The sequence below is a fragment of the Salvelinus sp. IW2-2015 genome, linkage group LG23 (genome assembly GCF_002910315.2).
Source record: "Salvelinus sp. IW2-2015 linkage group LG23, ASM291031v2, whole genome shotgun sequence".
Taxonomy (NCBI): domain Eukaryota; kingdom Metazoa; phylum Chordata; class Actinopteri; order Salmoniformes; family Salmonidae; genus Salvelinus; species Salvelinus sp. IW2-2015.
Window position 1 is genome coordinate 33,738,206 of NC_036863.1, and position 13,172 is coordinate 33,751,377.

General features: G+C 40.5%; 1 protein-coding gene and 1 pseudogene across 3 annotated transcripts; both read left to right on the top strand.

The window, feature by feature from the left end:
* Positions 1-2,482: 2,482 nt before the first annotated feature.
* LOC111950996 (dehydrogenase/reductase SDR family member 13) lies at positions 2,483-4,821 on the top strand. Of its 3 annotated transcripts, none has more exons than XM_023968947.2 (5): positions 2,483-2,865; positions 3,105-3,223; positions 3,568-3,691; positions 3,781-4,107; positions 4,279-4,821. In XM_023968947.2, exons 1-5 carry the CDS (start codon positions 2,739-2,741, stop codon positions 4,536-4,538), a joined length of 957 nt encoding a protein of 318 aa, XP_023824715.1. In that variant the 5' UTR covers positions 2,483-2,738; the 3' UTR covers positions 4,539-4,821. The 3 variants fall into 3 exon arrangements, with proteins under 3 accessions (XP_023824715.1, XP_023824717.1, XP_023824716.1); XM_023968949.2 differs by having other exon boundaries at positions 2,483-2,631; XM_023968948.2 differs by having other exon boundaries at positions 2,484-2,618.
* Positions 4,822-7,286: 2,465 nt separating this feature from the next.
* Positions 7,287-10,446, top strand: LOC111950943 (rRNA methyltransferase 1, mitochondrial-like; annotated as a pseudogene).
* Positions 10,447-13,172: the final 2,726 nt, after the last annotated feature.

Here is a 13,172-nt window from a genome sequence, read left to right on the forward strand (position 1 = left end):
CTTTGGCAGTAGGTGAAAAGTCAAAGTTGTAGTGCAGAGATTCAATACAGTTCAAATTTTGGCAGGTATGCCGAGTCTTTAAGTGCAACCTGTAGGCTACTAGTGAAATGTACGTTTGATGAAAAGTCTACAAGGCTTTACACAGCAGACTAGATAGGCCTATTCATTATTGTTCTCAACACCAAGTGAGATACGTAATACCCTGCTGAGTTCGAGAAGTCTAGATTACAAAACCAAGGCCTACTTTTTGCTTCATGCATGTAGACTCGCCTGGGTCCAGATTTAGGAGACATCCGCACACAATGTGTCCCTGACCACCTCCCGGTCAGCCAGATTTGAACACAATCAGACCTCAGACTACATTGCGAATGTTGTGCGTCTAGATCTTTTCAATGTGATGATAAGTCGCAGAAGTGTAGACACGGTCAGGCAGGTTGTGTCAGTGTGGTGTTGCCGAAAACGAGGAGAGACAAACGAGGAGGKAATGGTGGAAGCGGAGGTGGAATTTGAGTCTGATGGTGCTAGCAAAAATGGGAGTGACAAAACTYATAAAAAATATTGGATGGAGTACTGTCGCTAAAGCTCAGATAAAGAGAGCTAAAATTACAGTGGAAAACGAGTCAGTATGTAGTCGGAGTGCAGTTTATTGATAAGAAGATGTACCTGGGGGATCCGTTTGATGTTTCGTGGATGGTAAAGAAAGCATTGGGTCTGGGGAGTCCGTGAGGGTAACCAGAAGTGGAATTGTTTTGACGTTCTGTGTATTGGAACATCAAAAGGAGCACACGTTGGGCCACACCAGAATGATGGAGAAAGGGGTGACTTGCTTCAATTTTCAGAGCAGGGCACCAATTAAGGTAGTGATTTCTGGGGTCAGTGGGGAAGTTGAGGTTGAGACGATGAAGAGAAATTCCTGGAGTAGTAGGTGTTCGTCGGTTGTCTCATATGGTCAGTGGAAGAAAGGAGGATAGTATGTCTGTGCTACTGTTTTTAGATGAGGTGTCTCTTAAGATGGGCTATATGAATTATTGTGTGAGAGCATTTGTTCCCAGGGTATTGCAATGTACAAACTGTAAAGCGTTTGGACATGTATCAAGTGTTTTTAGGAAACTGGATATGACTGATCATTTTGCTAAGATAGAAGAGGACAACGAATTTTGGAATTATGGCGGGGAACATGCACGAGTCCCCTGAGTGCCCTCTTAGGGTAAAAAAGGAAGAGATCGCCAGGCTAAGCACTGTCCAGCGTGTCTCCTAGGCGGCAAAAAGAGTGAAAGAAAGTGGGAGTGTGTTGGTCGTCATGGTTGAAGCTCCGCAGTCTAGTGCTGTGGGTGCCGTTCGCCATGTGCAGGATCCAGAAACACTCAGAGTCCTAGTGAAAAAACACTTACTGTGTAGGGCTCTGAGTGAATTTGAATTACTGAGGTTTATTTTTTTGTGTGATGTTCTTCTTCCCCCTCTTTTTATTTTCTGACTTTAAAAAAAAGAGGAACATAAGAAGAACAGGTTGTGTCAGGTACACTAAGACCATGGATATACTGACAAGATACATGTCTCTCCTCCCTAAATATGGGAGACGTTGTCCACAAAGCGGCACAGCGGGCTTTCCAGCTCCCGCTTATCCTTTCTTTGAATTGGTGGATACATCTCATTATTGTAATCCCATTTTTAAATATTCGAGGAGGGTTGTTGACGTCAACCACCTGTATTAAATGGAGAGAGATGCTATGCTACTAGCCCTAATGCCATGAGCCATCTGGAAACATTTCCAGAAGGTATGTGTATGAAAACCATGATCAAAACAGTTTTTTTCATTCAAATTCACCACAAAAACCAAGGTATGAATTCTGTCATGTGCATGTTTTGTTAATCATCTGTACAATTACTATTCTTTGGATTCACGGACTTCACCCTCCCTACACCTCTGATGAATATAACAGAAAACCTGTTAGATCACCATGCACTGCAAAATCATTCTGGCTATGGATACGGAGAACATCAACACATTAATATCACCACACCAGAGGATATATCCATTGGATTTTTTTATTCTGCTTTGCCACTAAAATCATAATAAACACTGAGAACTAAAATATTGTGTTATTGTTGTTATGCGTATTATTATTATTATTATTATTAATAATAATAAAACTAATAACTGGGGAGGGGAAGTAGTTAAAAAATGAACCCGAAAGGGTTCTTCAAAAGGTTCGTTGAGGATCCATTAAAAGGTGTTCCCCCACAGTTTAAATTTGAAGAACCTGTAAAGGATACTCCAGGAACCTTTTCTTTTTAGAGTGTAACAATTTAAGGATTATTAAGTAACTTATATTAGATAAACCTCACGTAGAAAATAAACCATTCGTTTTTTTTTCGACCAAATTCAACACTCTCATTGACCTTAATTCAAAAACTCATTGCTTGGTGGGCAAACAACGAAAAAAATGCCCCCTGCTGGAGAACGACAGATTTTCCGCCGATTTGGGCCTCACTTCCTCTTCCTTTCTGCTACGACGCAATTGTATAGATCTCTAGAAGTAAATGGGGAAACACATCAACACCGGTTTGGTCAGAATATTTGACGGTGATCAATTGGAAGCAGGGAACCGGTGGGACAGGTAGGTCTGGCAGGTAACCTAACAAAAAGCCTGCTCCGCAACTAACTATGTTATATTCACTGGTTGCACTTCCACGAGCAGAGTTTGAGTCGGGACACCAACGACCGGGCAAAAAACATAATGTTACCTTTACTAGTTGCAACTGGTGTTGTAGTTGCAGTGTATATTCTCCTTGTTAAAACTATTTTCAAAAGCTCCACATTTAAAGGAAATGCAGCGATGGCAGGGAAGACTGTAATAGTAACAGGTAAGTCTGTTAGCCTTTAAACATGTTTGACTGCTTTGTAAACATGTTGGACTGCTTTGTAAGTCTGATAACATTTAGGATAGTTACCTAAATAATACATTCATTGGTGTTGTCTGTCTCATGCAGCCTATGATGTTTATCTAATTTGGGTTTTTAATCAGGTTTGTTTTGCCTCTGAAACTCCGAATTGTATTTTCATATTTTATGTGCCTTGAGTCAATGTCTTGTTCTACCTATAGGTGGCAACACTGGCATTGGGAAAGCCACTGCTCTGGAGCTTGCCAGGAGGGGTGCAAGAGTAATCATGGCATGCCGCAACCAAGTGAAAGCCGAACTTGCTATAAGTGATATAAAAAGGGTACACGAATCTTATAAAAATCAGTAATTCCACATTTGTATTCGAATATTCATTAGTGAGACGTAACGTTATCATTTGAAAATATTGAATGCCTGTAAATATCAGACCTGGATTTAAATACTATTTAGGGTATTTCAATTACTTTCAAAGGCACTGAGAAAGTTTTTTTTAAATACACAAATACACTGATTCAAATACACTCCCATTCATTTAACCCAGGARTTTGAAATAACTATTTATAAGAAATTATTGAAAATATTTGATTTGGGACACAATATTTTAAGATATTTAAATACAATAAAATAAAGTGTGGCAAATATAGGCCTAACAAATTGTGATTTCAGGAGACAGGCAGCACTGATGTGGTGTACATGCAGTTGGACCTGGGGAGCCTTCAGGCAGTGCGTTCTTTCACCGAGACCTTCCTGAAGACCGAGGCTAGACTGGATCTTCTCATTAACAATGCTGGTATGTGGTCATATTTTTTTCTCTTAATTGTATTCATAAGAAAACATGAGTAGAAAAGGCTATTGAACCATCTGTGGTCTCTCCTTCAGGTCTGGTGGCAGATGGGCGAACTGCTGATGGCTTTGGTATTGAGTTTGGGGTCAACCACCTTGGCCACTTCCTGCTGACCTGTCTGTTGCTGGACCGCCTGAAGGAGGGCACTGGGGGACGTGTAGTCACACTGGGCTCCATGGCCTATCGCTGGGGCAACATCGACTTTGATGCCCTTATCACTAATAAACACCTGGGCACTGGGAGGTACAGCTGGCAGTTCTTCCACGCGTACTGCAACAGCAAACTGTGCAATGTTCTCTTCAACCACGAGCTGGCCAAGAGACTGAAGGGTACCAATGTCACTTGCTACAGTGTTCACCCAGGTTGGTCATTTCCTTCAAGATTATTAAATGGTATATCTGTCACTATGAACCACAATGAGTCCTGATACACTCTACACATCCTAGGATACATGCTAAGGGTATTTGTTTTCCTGTGTTGGAAAAGTTCACCTGTATTCTTTTTCTTAACCTATTATGTTTTGCCCCCTGTAGGAGTAGTGAAAACAGAGCTGTCCCGAAACTGCAGCCTGTGGCAGAGATTCCTCATCGAGCCAATAGCTAGACTGTTGTTCCTGGATACAGAATCCGGTGCCCAGACCACTCTCCACTGTGCCCTCCAGGAGGGTATCGAGCCCCTGAGTGGACGCTACTTCTTCTGCTGTGCGCCGCAGGACGTGGTTGCCAAGGGCAAAGACGACGCTGTGGCCAAGAAGTTGTGGGAAGTTAGTGAACGGCTGAGCGGCCTGTTCTAGGAAAAAGGGGCACTGTTACACTGCTTTTGATTTGGTGGTTTACAGATCTGGGGAAAAACGCTCATTGAACACTCATCAAAATGGATCAATGTGACAAGAAACTGCTCATACATTAGCTGATCTCCTCTTTCACTACACCATTGATGTTGGTGACATCCTGTTTGTGGTGTGTCTTGTATTGACGATGATCAGTATGTAGTAAGTGTGCCAGTTCAAAGTCTAAAGACTTAGGAAGCTCTTGTAGAAACTGTTTGACTTATTATAATAAAAAGATTCCAAGTGATTGGTTTCCTTAGGCTTTGACTTATTGTTGCCATCACTGTATTTTCAAATAGAATAGAGCTTTCTATCGGATATGAAACGGTGACCAATTCCAGCATGTAACCAAACTAGTGATTGTATTGGGCCTATGCATGTAGTGTAATTAGACTGCATACTCTAGCTTGTATAACTTTTATTGGTGCTTCTGTAGTGGGCTCATGGTCTCATGAGGCCTCGCCTGAGACTTCAAAATCAGTTGCCCTCGGCCCCAGAGGGGGTCTGGTCCCGTGTGGCTCAGTTGGTAGAGCATGGCGCTTGCAACGCCAGGGTTGTGGGTTCATTCCCCACGGGGGGACCAGGATGAATATGTATGAACTTTCCAATTTGTAAGTCGCTCTGGATAAGAGCGTCTGCTAAATGACTTAAATGTAATGTAAATGTCTAATAGTCAATACGTTTTTTTTCTTCCTGTGGGACCCTGCCGTGACATTGTATTCCTCGACACCAGAGGCATTTGCTTGGGTGTGASGAAGTGACTGGCGCACTGAAAGAACATCCTTCACACACCCGTCACCTTAATCTTTGCATGAGACTGTATATCAGCAGTCAGACAGGTCACACCAGTTTCTCAGAACAGCTCTGAACCTTGGCCTCATTGTCTCCAAGTGCTCTCATCACTTAACTACTCAACAATGTGGTTTAAGCACCTGCTGCAACAGGGCCTGCCTTTGTCTGCTAGGATGGGTGAGATGGTAGGGCCTTGTCAAATGTTTTCACTATTGCCTACACGACTGTATTTTGTTGACTTTGCCCAAGGCACATACAGAGTGGGTTAAAAAGGAGTTCCAGTTCTCTTTCCCCTCCATTTTGGACTAGCTACAAAAGGACATGAAATTACAGGAGCTCTTCTCTCTGAATGAGTTTACAGCTAGGGTAAAAACTGTGGTTGACAATGAAGCAGTGGTGGAAAAAGTACTTTGTTGTCATACTTGAGTAAAAGTAAAGATACTTTCATAAAAAAATTACTCAAGTGAAAGTCACCCAGTAAAATACTACTTGAGTAAAAGTCTAAAAATATTTGGTTTTAAATCTGCTTAAGTATCAAAAGTAAATATAATTGCTCAAATATACTTAAGTATCAAAAGTAAAAGTATAAATCATTTAACATTCCTTATATTAAGCAAACCAGATGAAGCAAAGCAAACCAGCAAGATTTTTATTTATTTACAGATAGCCAGGAGCACATTCAAACACTCACACATCATTTACAAACTAAGCATTTGTCTTTAGTGAATGTGCTAGATCAGAGGCAGTAAGGATGACCAGGCATGTTCTCTTGATAAGTGCATGAATTGGACAATTTTTCTGTCCTGCTAAGCATTCAAAATCTGCTAAGCATTCAAAATGTAACAAGTAATTTTGGGTGTCAATGAAAATGTAAGGAGTAAAACGTACATACATTTATTTAGGAATGTAGCAGAGTAAAAGTTGTCAAAAATATGAATAGTAAAGTAAAGTACAGATACCCCAAAAACTACTTAAGTAGTACTTTAAAGTATGTTTACTTAAGTACTTTACACCACTGCAATGAAGTGGGGGGCTATCAATGTTTTGATGCACCACACCTCCCCAAATAACTTTTGTCTGTTCAACGTGTACATTTATGTTTTTAAACTGTAGTGTTTTATGTTGTAAAAATGTGTTTTAAACTTTGCTGCTATTTTGGCCAAGTCTATCTTGAAACATTTATGTTTATCTCAATGAGACTAACCTGGAAAAATAAAGGTAAAATAAATAACATTGAACGGTAAAATAAGATTATCTTCGGTGAGGCATGCTTACCCCAAAGTATAATAATACAACCGAAAAACACTAGATTGATTTAATTTGAACCAAAATTACAATTTTAAAAAACTATTTGTGACGACTGAACGTATGGACATGCAATATCATAAATGGACACTAGAGGATAGTGTTGAATCTCGTAGTCACCATAAAGGATGAAGGAAAATATTGTTTACTTCCTGGAGGAGGCAGAGTCTTGAAAGCGTACAGACATGCTGGTTGGATAACAGTTCGTGTAAGTGATGACTGGTACTGTTCTGGATCTTCAGAAAAGTAAAACATCAAACGAATTAGCGTAATATGTTTAAATTCAGATCAAGTTTAGTTTTCACGACGTTGTGTCCAGTGTGCATACCTTTTAGTAGCTTTGGGACACCAAAGCTAAACTTTCAGCAAGCTGGTTGGCAAGCATTCCTTMCTTGATGCTTGATGCTGTAGGAAATATGCCTACCTGATGGTAGAGGTAAACGTTTATTTATTTTATAGCTATCATTCCAGCGTCCTATAAGTTGACCGTCCAATCACAGTTGCTAGAGCCATTCATGTCTTCTCAATTTATTAACATGGCAACTTGGAATTTGGCTTGTAAGTGCTCCAGGATGTTTGTCCACAGTAGACTGTGGACTTTCGTGTCAGTCAGACATGAAAGTGGGCTCTCACTCTGCATTCTACCATTCCACTAGTTCTATCCTCTGGCCTAAAGGACTGCTGTGAGGTAGCAGAGAAGTGGCGATGCAGTGTCTTAACCAGCTCTGGTCTGTGACACTGGCCTGCTGTACCCGGACACTGGCCTGCAGTGCCTGAAGTACGACAGAACAAAAATGTGGAGAAAAGATACCCAAGCACCAGGGTTTCTGCCTGCATGCCAGTCCTCTGGGTTATCTGCCAGAGGAAAATACCTCCAAGCCACCCAGGGACAGCAGTCGCATCCCCCTCTGGCTATTCTTAGATGGAGTGCAAGACCCAATGAACGTTCTGCATATTTTCTTGGGGTGGACCGAGTTGGCGGAAGTCTTTGTAACAGGTAGCCAAACCTAATATTGAAGATCTGACTTTGTTTTTTAAGAGCAGCATCTGATAGCATCTGATCAACTGAAAATAAATTGTAATGGTGTTTATGGCTGTGTTAAATGTATGATGTTTCTTTGCTTTTAGCTGGCCATTGACACCAGTCTTGAGTAAGGCCAGCACAGGTGTGGATGGAGGACATGGGAGTGTATGGCTATGACAGCCTCATACTTATGCTGGTATTGTCCCCATGCATTTTAGCCTGGTCATGCACTGGTCAGCTTACTTTCAGAATCTCATTGTTTGGCTTCAGTATTTTATGAGAGCTTTTTAACACGTTTTTACTTTTGTCTTTACTGTTAGCACTTTTGACCTACAGTACCAGTCAAAAGTTTGGACACACCTACTCATTCAAAAGTTTTTATTTATTTGTGCTATTTTCTACATTGTAGAATAATAGTGAAGACATCACAACTATGAAGCAACACATATGGAATCATGTAGTAACCAAAAAGGTGTTAAACAAATTAAAATATATATTATATTTTAGATTCTTCAAAGTAGCCACCCTTTGCCTTGATGACCGCTTTGCACGCTCTTGGCATTCTCTCAACCAGCTTCACGTGGAATGCTTTTCCAACAGTCTTGAAGGAGTTCCCACATATGCTGAGCACTTGTTGGCTGCTTTTCCTTCACTCTGTGGGCCAACTTATCCCAAACCATCTCAATTGGGTTGAGGTCGGGTGATTGTGGAGGCCAAGTTATCTGATGCAGCACTCCATCACTCTCCTTGGTCAAATAGCCCTTSCACAGCCTGGAGGTCTGTTGGGTCATTGTCCTGTTGAATGACAAATCATAGTCCCACTAAGCGCAAACCAGATTGGATGCTGTATCGATGCAGAATGCTGTGGTAGCCATGCTGGTTAAGTGTGCCTTGAATTCTAAATAAATCACTGACAGTGTCACCAGCAAAGCACCCCCACACTTCCCACCTCCTCCTCCATGCTTCACGGTGGGAACCACATATGCAGAGGTCATCCGTTCACCTACTCTGCTTTTCACAAAGACACGGCGGTAGGAACCAAAAATCTCAAATTTGGACTTATCAGACCAAAGGACAGATTTCAACCAGTCTAATGTCCATTGCTCGTGTTTCTTGGCCCAAACAAGTATTTTCTTCTTATTGGTGTCCTTTAGTAGTGGTTTCTTTGCAGCAATTCGACCATGAAGGCCTGATTCATGCAGTCTCATCTGAATAGTTGATGTTGAGATGTGTCTGTTACTTGAACTCTGAGAAGCATTTATTTGGGCTGCAATTTATGAGGCTGGTAACTCTAATGAACTTATCCTCTGCAGCAGAAGGTACTCTGGGTCTTCATTTCCTGTGGTGGTCCTCATGAGAGCCAGTTTCATCATAGTGCTTGATGGTTTTTGCCACTGTACTTGAAGAAACTTTCAACGTTTTTGAAATTTTCCGGATTGACTGACTTTCATGTCTTAAAGTAATGATGGACTGTTTTTCTTTGCTTCTTTGAGCTGTTCTTGCCATAATGTGGACTTGGTCTCTTACCAAATAGGGCTATATTCTGTATACCACCCCTACCTTCTCACAACACAACTGATTTGGCTCAAACGCATTAAGAAGGAAAGAAATTCCACAAATGAACATTTAACAAGGCACATCTATTAATTGAAATGTATTCCAGGAGTCTACCGCATGAAGCTGGTTGAGAGAATGCCAAGAGTTTGCAAAGCTGTCATGAAGGCAAAGGGTGGCTACTTTGAAGAATCTCAAATATAAAATATATTTTGATTTGTTTAAGACTTTTTTGGTTACTATATGTGTTACATCATAATTTTGATGTCTTRACTATTATTCTACAATGTAGAAAATAGTAAAAATAAAGAAAAACCCTTGAATGAGTAGGTGTGTCCGAACTTTTGACTGGTACTGTATATAGAGACAACTTTAAACATCAACTCTTAGGGGTTATTTATTTTTCATAGTCCTCACTAGTTGATGACCAGAGTCTGTTCTGTGCAGGTAAAGGTGGCACAAGGCTAGCAGCTCATTGGCACAGTGGGAGCTAAAGTAGAGAACTCTCATGTTCCTGTCATGAAATGTTCCAATTTCCAGATGACCAAACCTACACTTTTGCTGATGGTTAAGTGTTTCCTGTCCTTCTCTCTGTGTGTGTGTTCATGGACCGTGCATGTGTTTTAATTGCTTTGCACTTTCCTAAGTCCACCCTGCTGTGTCCACTCAGGTGGTGAAAGGGAAGACTTGTCCCGGGAACCGCGTCTGCATTGAGGCACTGCTAACCATCCTACCTCGCAGAGACCTGCACCCTGGCCTGGTGTCGAATCCCTTAATGTCTCTGTGGTACAGTATACCACTAGTGCCTCAGCATTCATCGTCTCTGAAAAATAAGAGAGATGTAATACTTAATATACTGAACAAAACTATAAACGCAACAATTTGAGATTTTACTGAGTTACAGTTCATATAAGCAAATTAGTCAATTGAAATGAATTCCTTAGGCCCTAATCTATGGATTTCACATGACTGGGCAGGGGTGCAGCCATGAGTGGGCCTGGGAGGGCAAAGGCCCACCCACTTGGCAGCTAGGCCCACCCACTGGGGAGCCAGGCCCAGCCAATCAGAATATTTTTTGCCCCACAAAAGGGCTTTATTACAGACCAAAATACTCCTCAGCAACCCACCCCCCCTCAGATGATCCCGCAGGTGAAGAAGCCGGATGTGGAGATCCTGGGCTGGCATGTTAACACATGATATGCGGTTGTGAGGCCGGTTAGACTTACTGCCAAATTCTCTAAAACGACATTGGAAGCAGCTTATGATAGAGAAATTAGCATTCAGTTCTCTGGCAACAGCTCTGGTGGACATTCCTGCAGTCAGCATGCCAATTGTACGCTCCCTCAACTTGAGACATCTGTGGCATTGTGTTGTTTGACAAAACTGCACATTTTAAAGTGGCCTTTRATTGTACCCAGCACAAGGTGCACCTTGTGCACATGATCATGTTGTTTAATCAGCTTCTTGATATGTCACACCTGTCAGGTGGATGGATTATCTTGGCAAAGGAGAAATGCTCACGGATGTAACACGGATGTAAACAAATTTGTTCACCAAATTTGTTAGAATAAGCTTTTTGTGCGTTATTTCAGGTCCTGAAACATGGGACCAACTCTTTTCATGTTGTGTTTATATTTTTGTTCAGTATTTACGCTACCGTTCAAAAGATTGGGGTCACTTAGAAATGTCCTTGTTTTTGAAAGAAAAGCAACAAAAAAAATGTCCTTTTAAAATAACATCAAATTGATCAGAAATACAGTGTAGACATTGTTAATGTTGTAAATGACTATTGTAGCTGGAAACGGCAGATTTTTTATGGAATATCTACATAGGCGTACAGAGGCCCATTATCAGCAACCGTCACTCCTGTGTTCCAATGGCACGTTGTGTTAGCTTATCCAAGTTTATCATTCTAAAAGGCTAATTGATCAATAGAAAACCCTTTTGCAATTATGTTAGCATTAGAGGTCGACCGATTATGATTTTTCAACGCCGATACCGATTATTGGAGGACCAAAAAAAGCCGGTACCGATTAATCGGACGATTTTTATATATATATCTATTTGTAATAATGACAATTACAACAATACTGAATGAACACTTTTATTTAACTTAATATAATACATCAATAAAATCAATTTAGTCTCAAATAAATAATGAAAGATGTTCAATTTGGTTTAAATAATGCAAAAACAAAGTGTTGGAGATGAAAGTAAAAGTGCAATATGTGCCATGTAAAAGAGCTAACGTTTAAGTTCCTTGCTCAGAACATGAGAACATATGAAAGCTGGTGGTTCCTTTTAACATGAGTCTTCAATATTCCCAGGTAAGAAGTTTTAGGTTGTAGTTATTATAGGACTATTTCTCTCTATACCATTGTATTTCATATACCTTTGACTATTGGATGTTCTAATAGGTACTTTAGTATTGCCAGCCTAATCTCGGGAGTTGATAGGCTTGAAGTCATAAACAGCGCAATGCTTGAAGCATTGCTAAGAGCTGCTGGCAAACGCAGGAAAGTGCTGTTTGAATGAATGCTTACGAGCCTGCTGCTGCCTACCACCGCTCAGTCAGACTGCTCTATCAAATCATAGATTTAATTATAATATAGTAACACACAGAAATACGAGCCTTAGGTCATTAATATGGTCAAATCCGGAAACTATCATCTCGAAAACAAAACGTTTATTCATTCAGTGAAATACGGAACCGTTACGTATTTTATCTAACGGGTGGCATCCATAAGTCTAAATATTGCTGTTACATTGCACAACCTTCAATATTATGTCATAATTACGTCAAATTCAGGCAAATTAGTTCGCAACGAGCCAGGGGCCCAAACTGTTGCATATTCCCTGACTCTGCGTGCAATGAACGCAAGAGAAGTGACACAATTTCCCTAGTTTAATTTTGCCTGCTAACATGAATTTCTTTTAACTTAATATGCAGTTTTAAAAATATATACTTCTGTGTATTGATGTTTATGGTTAGGTACATTCGTGCAATGATTATGCTTTTTTCGCAAATGCGCTTTTGTTAAATCATCRCCCGTTTGGCGAAGTTGGCTGTCTTTTTTAGGAAGAAATTGTCTTCACACAGTTTGCAACGAGCCAGGCGGCCCAAACTGCTGCATATACCCTGACCCTGTTGCACAGAACACAAGAGAAGTGACACAATTTCCCTAGTTAAAAGAAATTAATGTTAGCAGGCAATATTAACTAAATATGCAGGTTTAAAAATATATACTTGTGTATTGATTTTAAGAAAGGCGTTGATGTTTATGGTTAGGTACACATTGGTGCAACGACAGTGCTTTTTTCACGAATGCACTTGTTAAATCACCCGTTTGGCGAAGTAGGCTGTGATTCAATGATAAATTAACAGGCACCGGATCGATTATATGCAACGCAGGACAAGCTAGATAAACTAGTAATATCATCAACCATGTGTAGTTAATTAGTGATTATTTTAATATTGATAGTTTTTTACAAGATACATTTAATGCTAGCTAGCACCTTACCTTGGCTCCTTGCTGCACTCGCATACAGGTAGTCAGCCTGCCACGCAGTCTCCTCGTGGAGTGCAATGTAATCGGCCATGACCGGTGTCCAAAAATACCGATTACCGATTGTTATGAAAACTTGAAATCGGCCCTAATTAATTGGCCATTCCGATTAATCGGTCGACCTCTAGTTAGATCAGCTGAAAACTGTTATACTGATTTAAAGAAGCAATAAAACTGGCCTTCTTTAGACTAGTTGAGTATCTGTACCATCAGCATTTGTGAGTTCGATTACAGGCTCAAAATGACCAGAGTTTCAGCAGAAAGTTCTTTGTTTCTGGACATTTTGAGCCTGTAATCAAACCCACAAATGCTGACGCTCCAYATACTCAACTAGTCTAAAGAAGGCCAGTTTTATTG

Bases quoted from the DNA above. Each gene is read 5' to 3' on its own strand.
- LOC111950996 (XM_023968947.2), top strand. From the start codon at position 2,739: ATGTTACCTTTACTAGTTGCAACTGGTGTTGTAGTTGCAGTGTATATT. The intron at 2,866-3,104 runs GTAAGTCTGTTA...TTCTACCTATAG, and splicing joins GAAGACTGTAATAGTAACAG to GTGGCAACACTGGCATTGGG. The intron at 3,692-3,780 runs GTATGTGGTCAT...TCTCTCCTTCAG, and splicing joins TCTTCTCATTAACAATGCTG to GTCTGGTGGCAGATGGGCGA.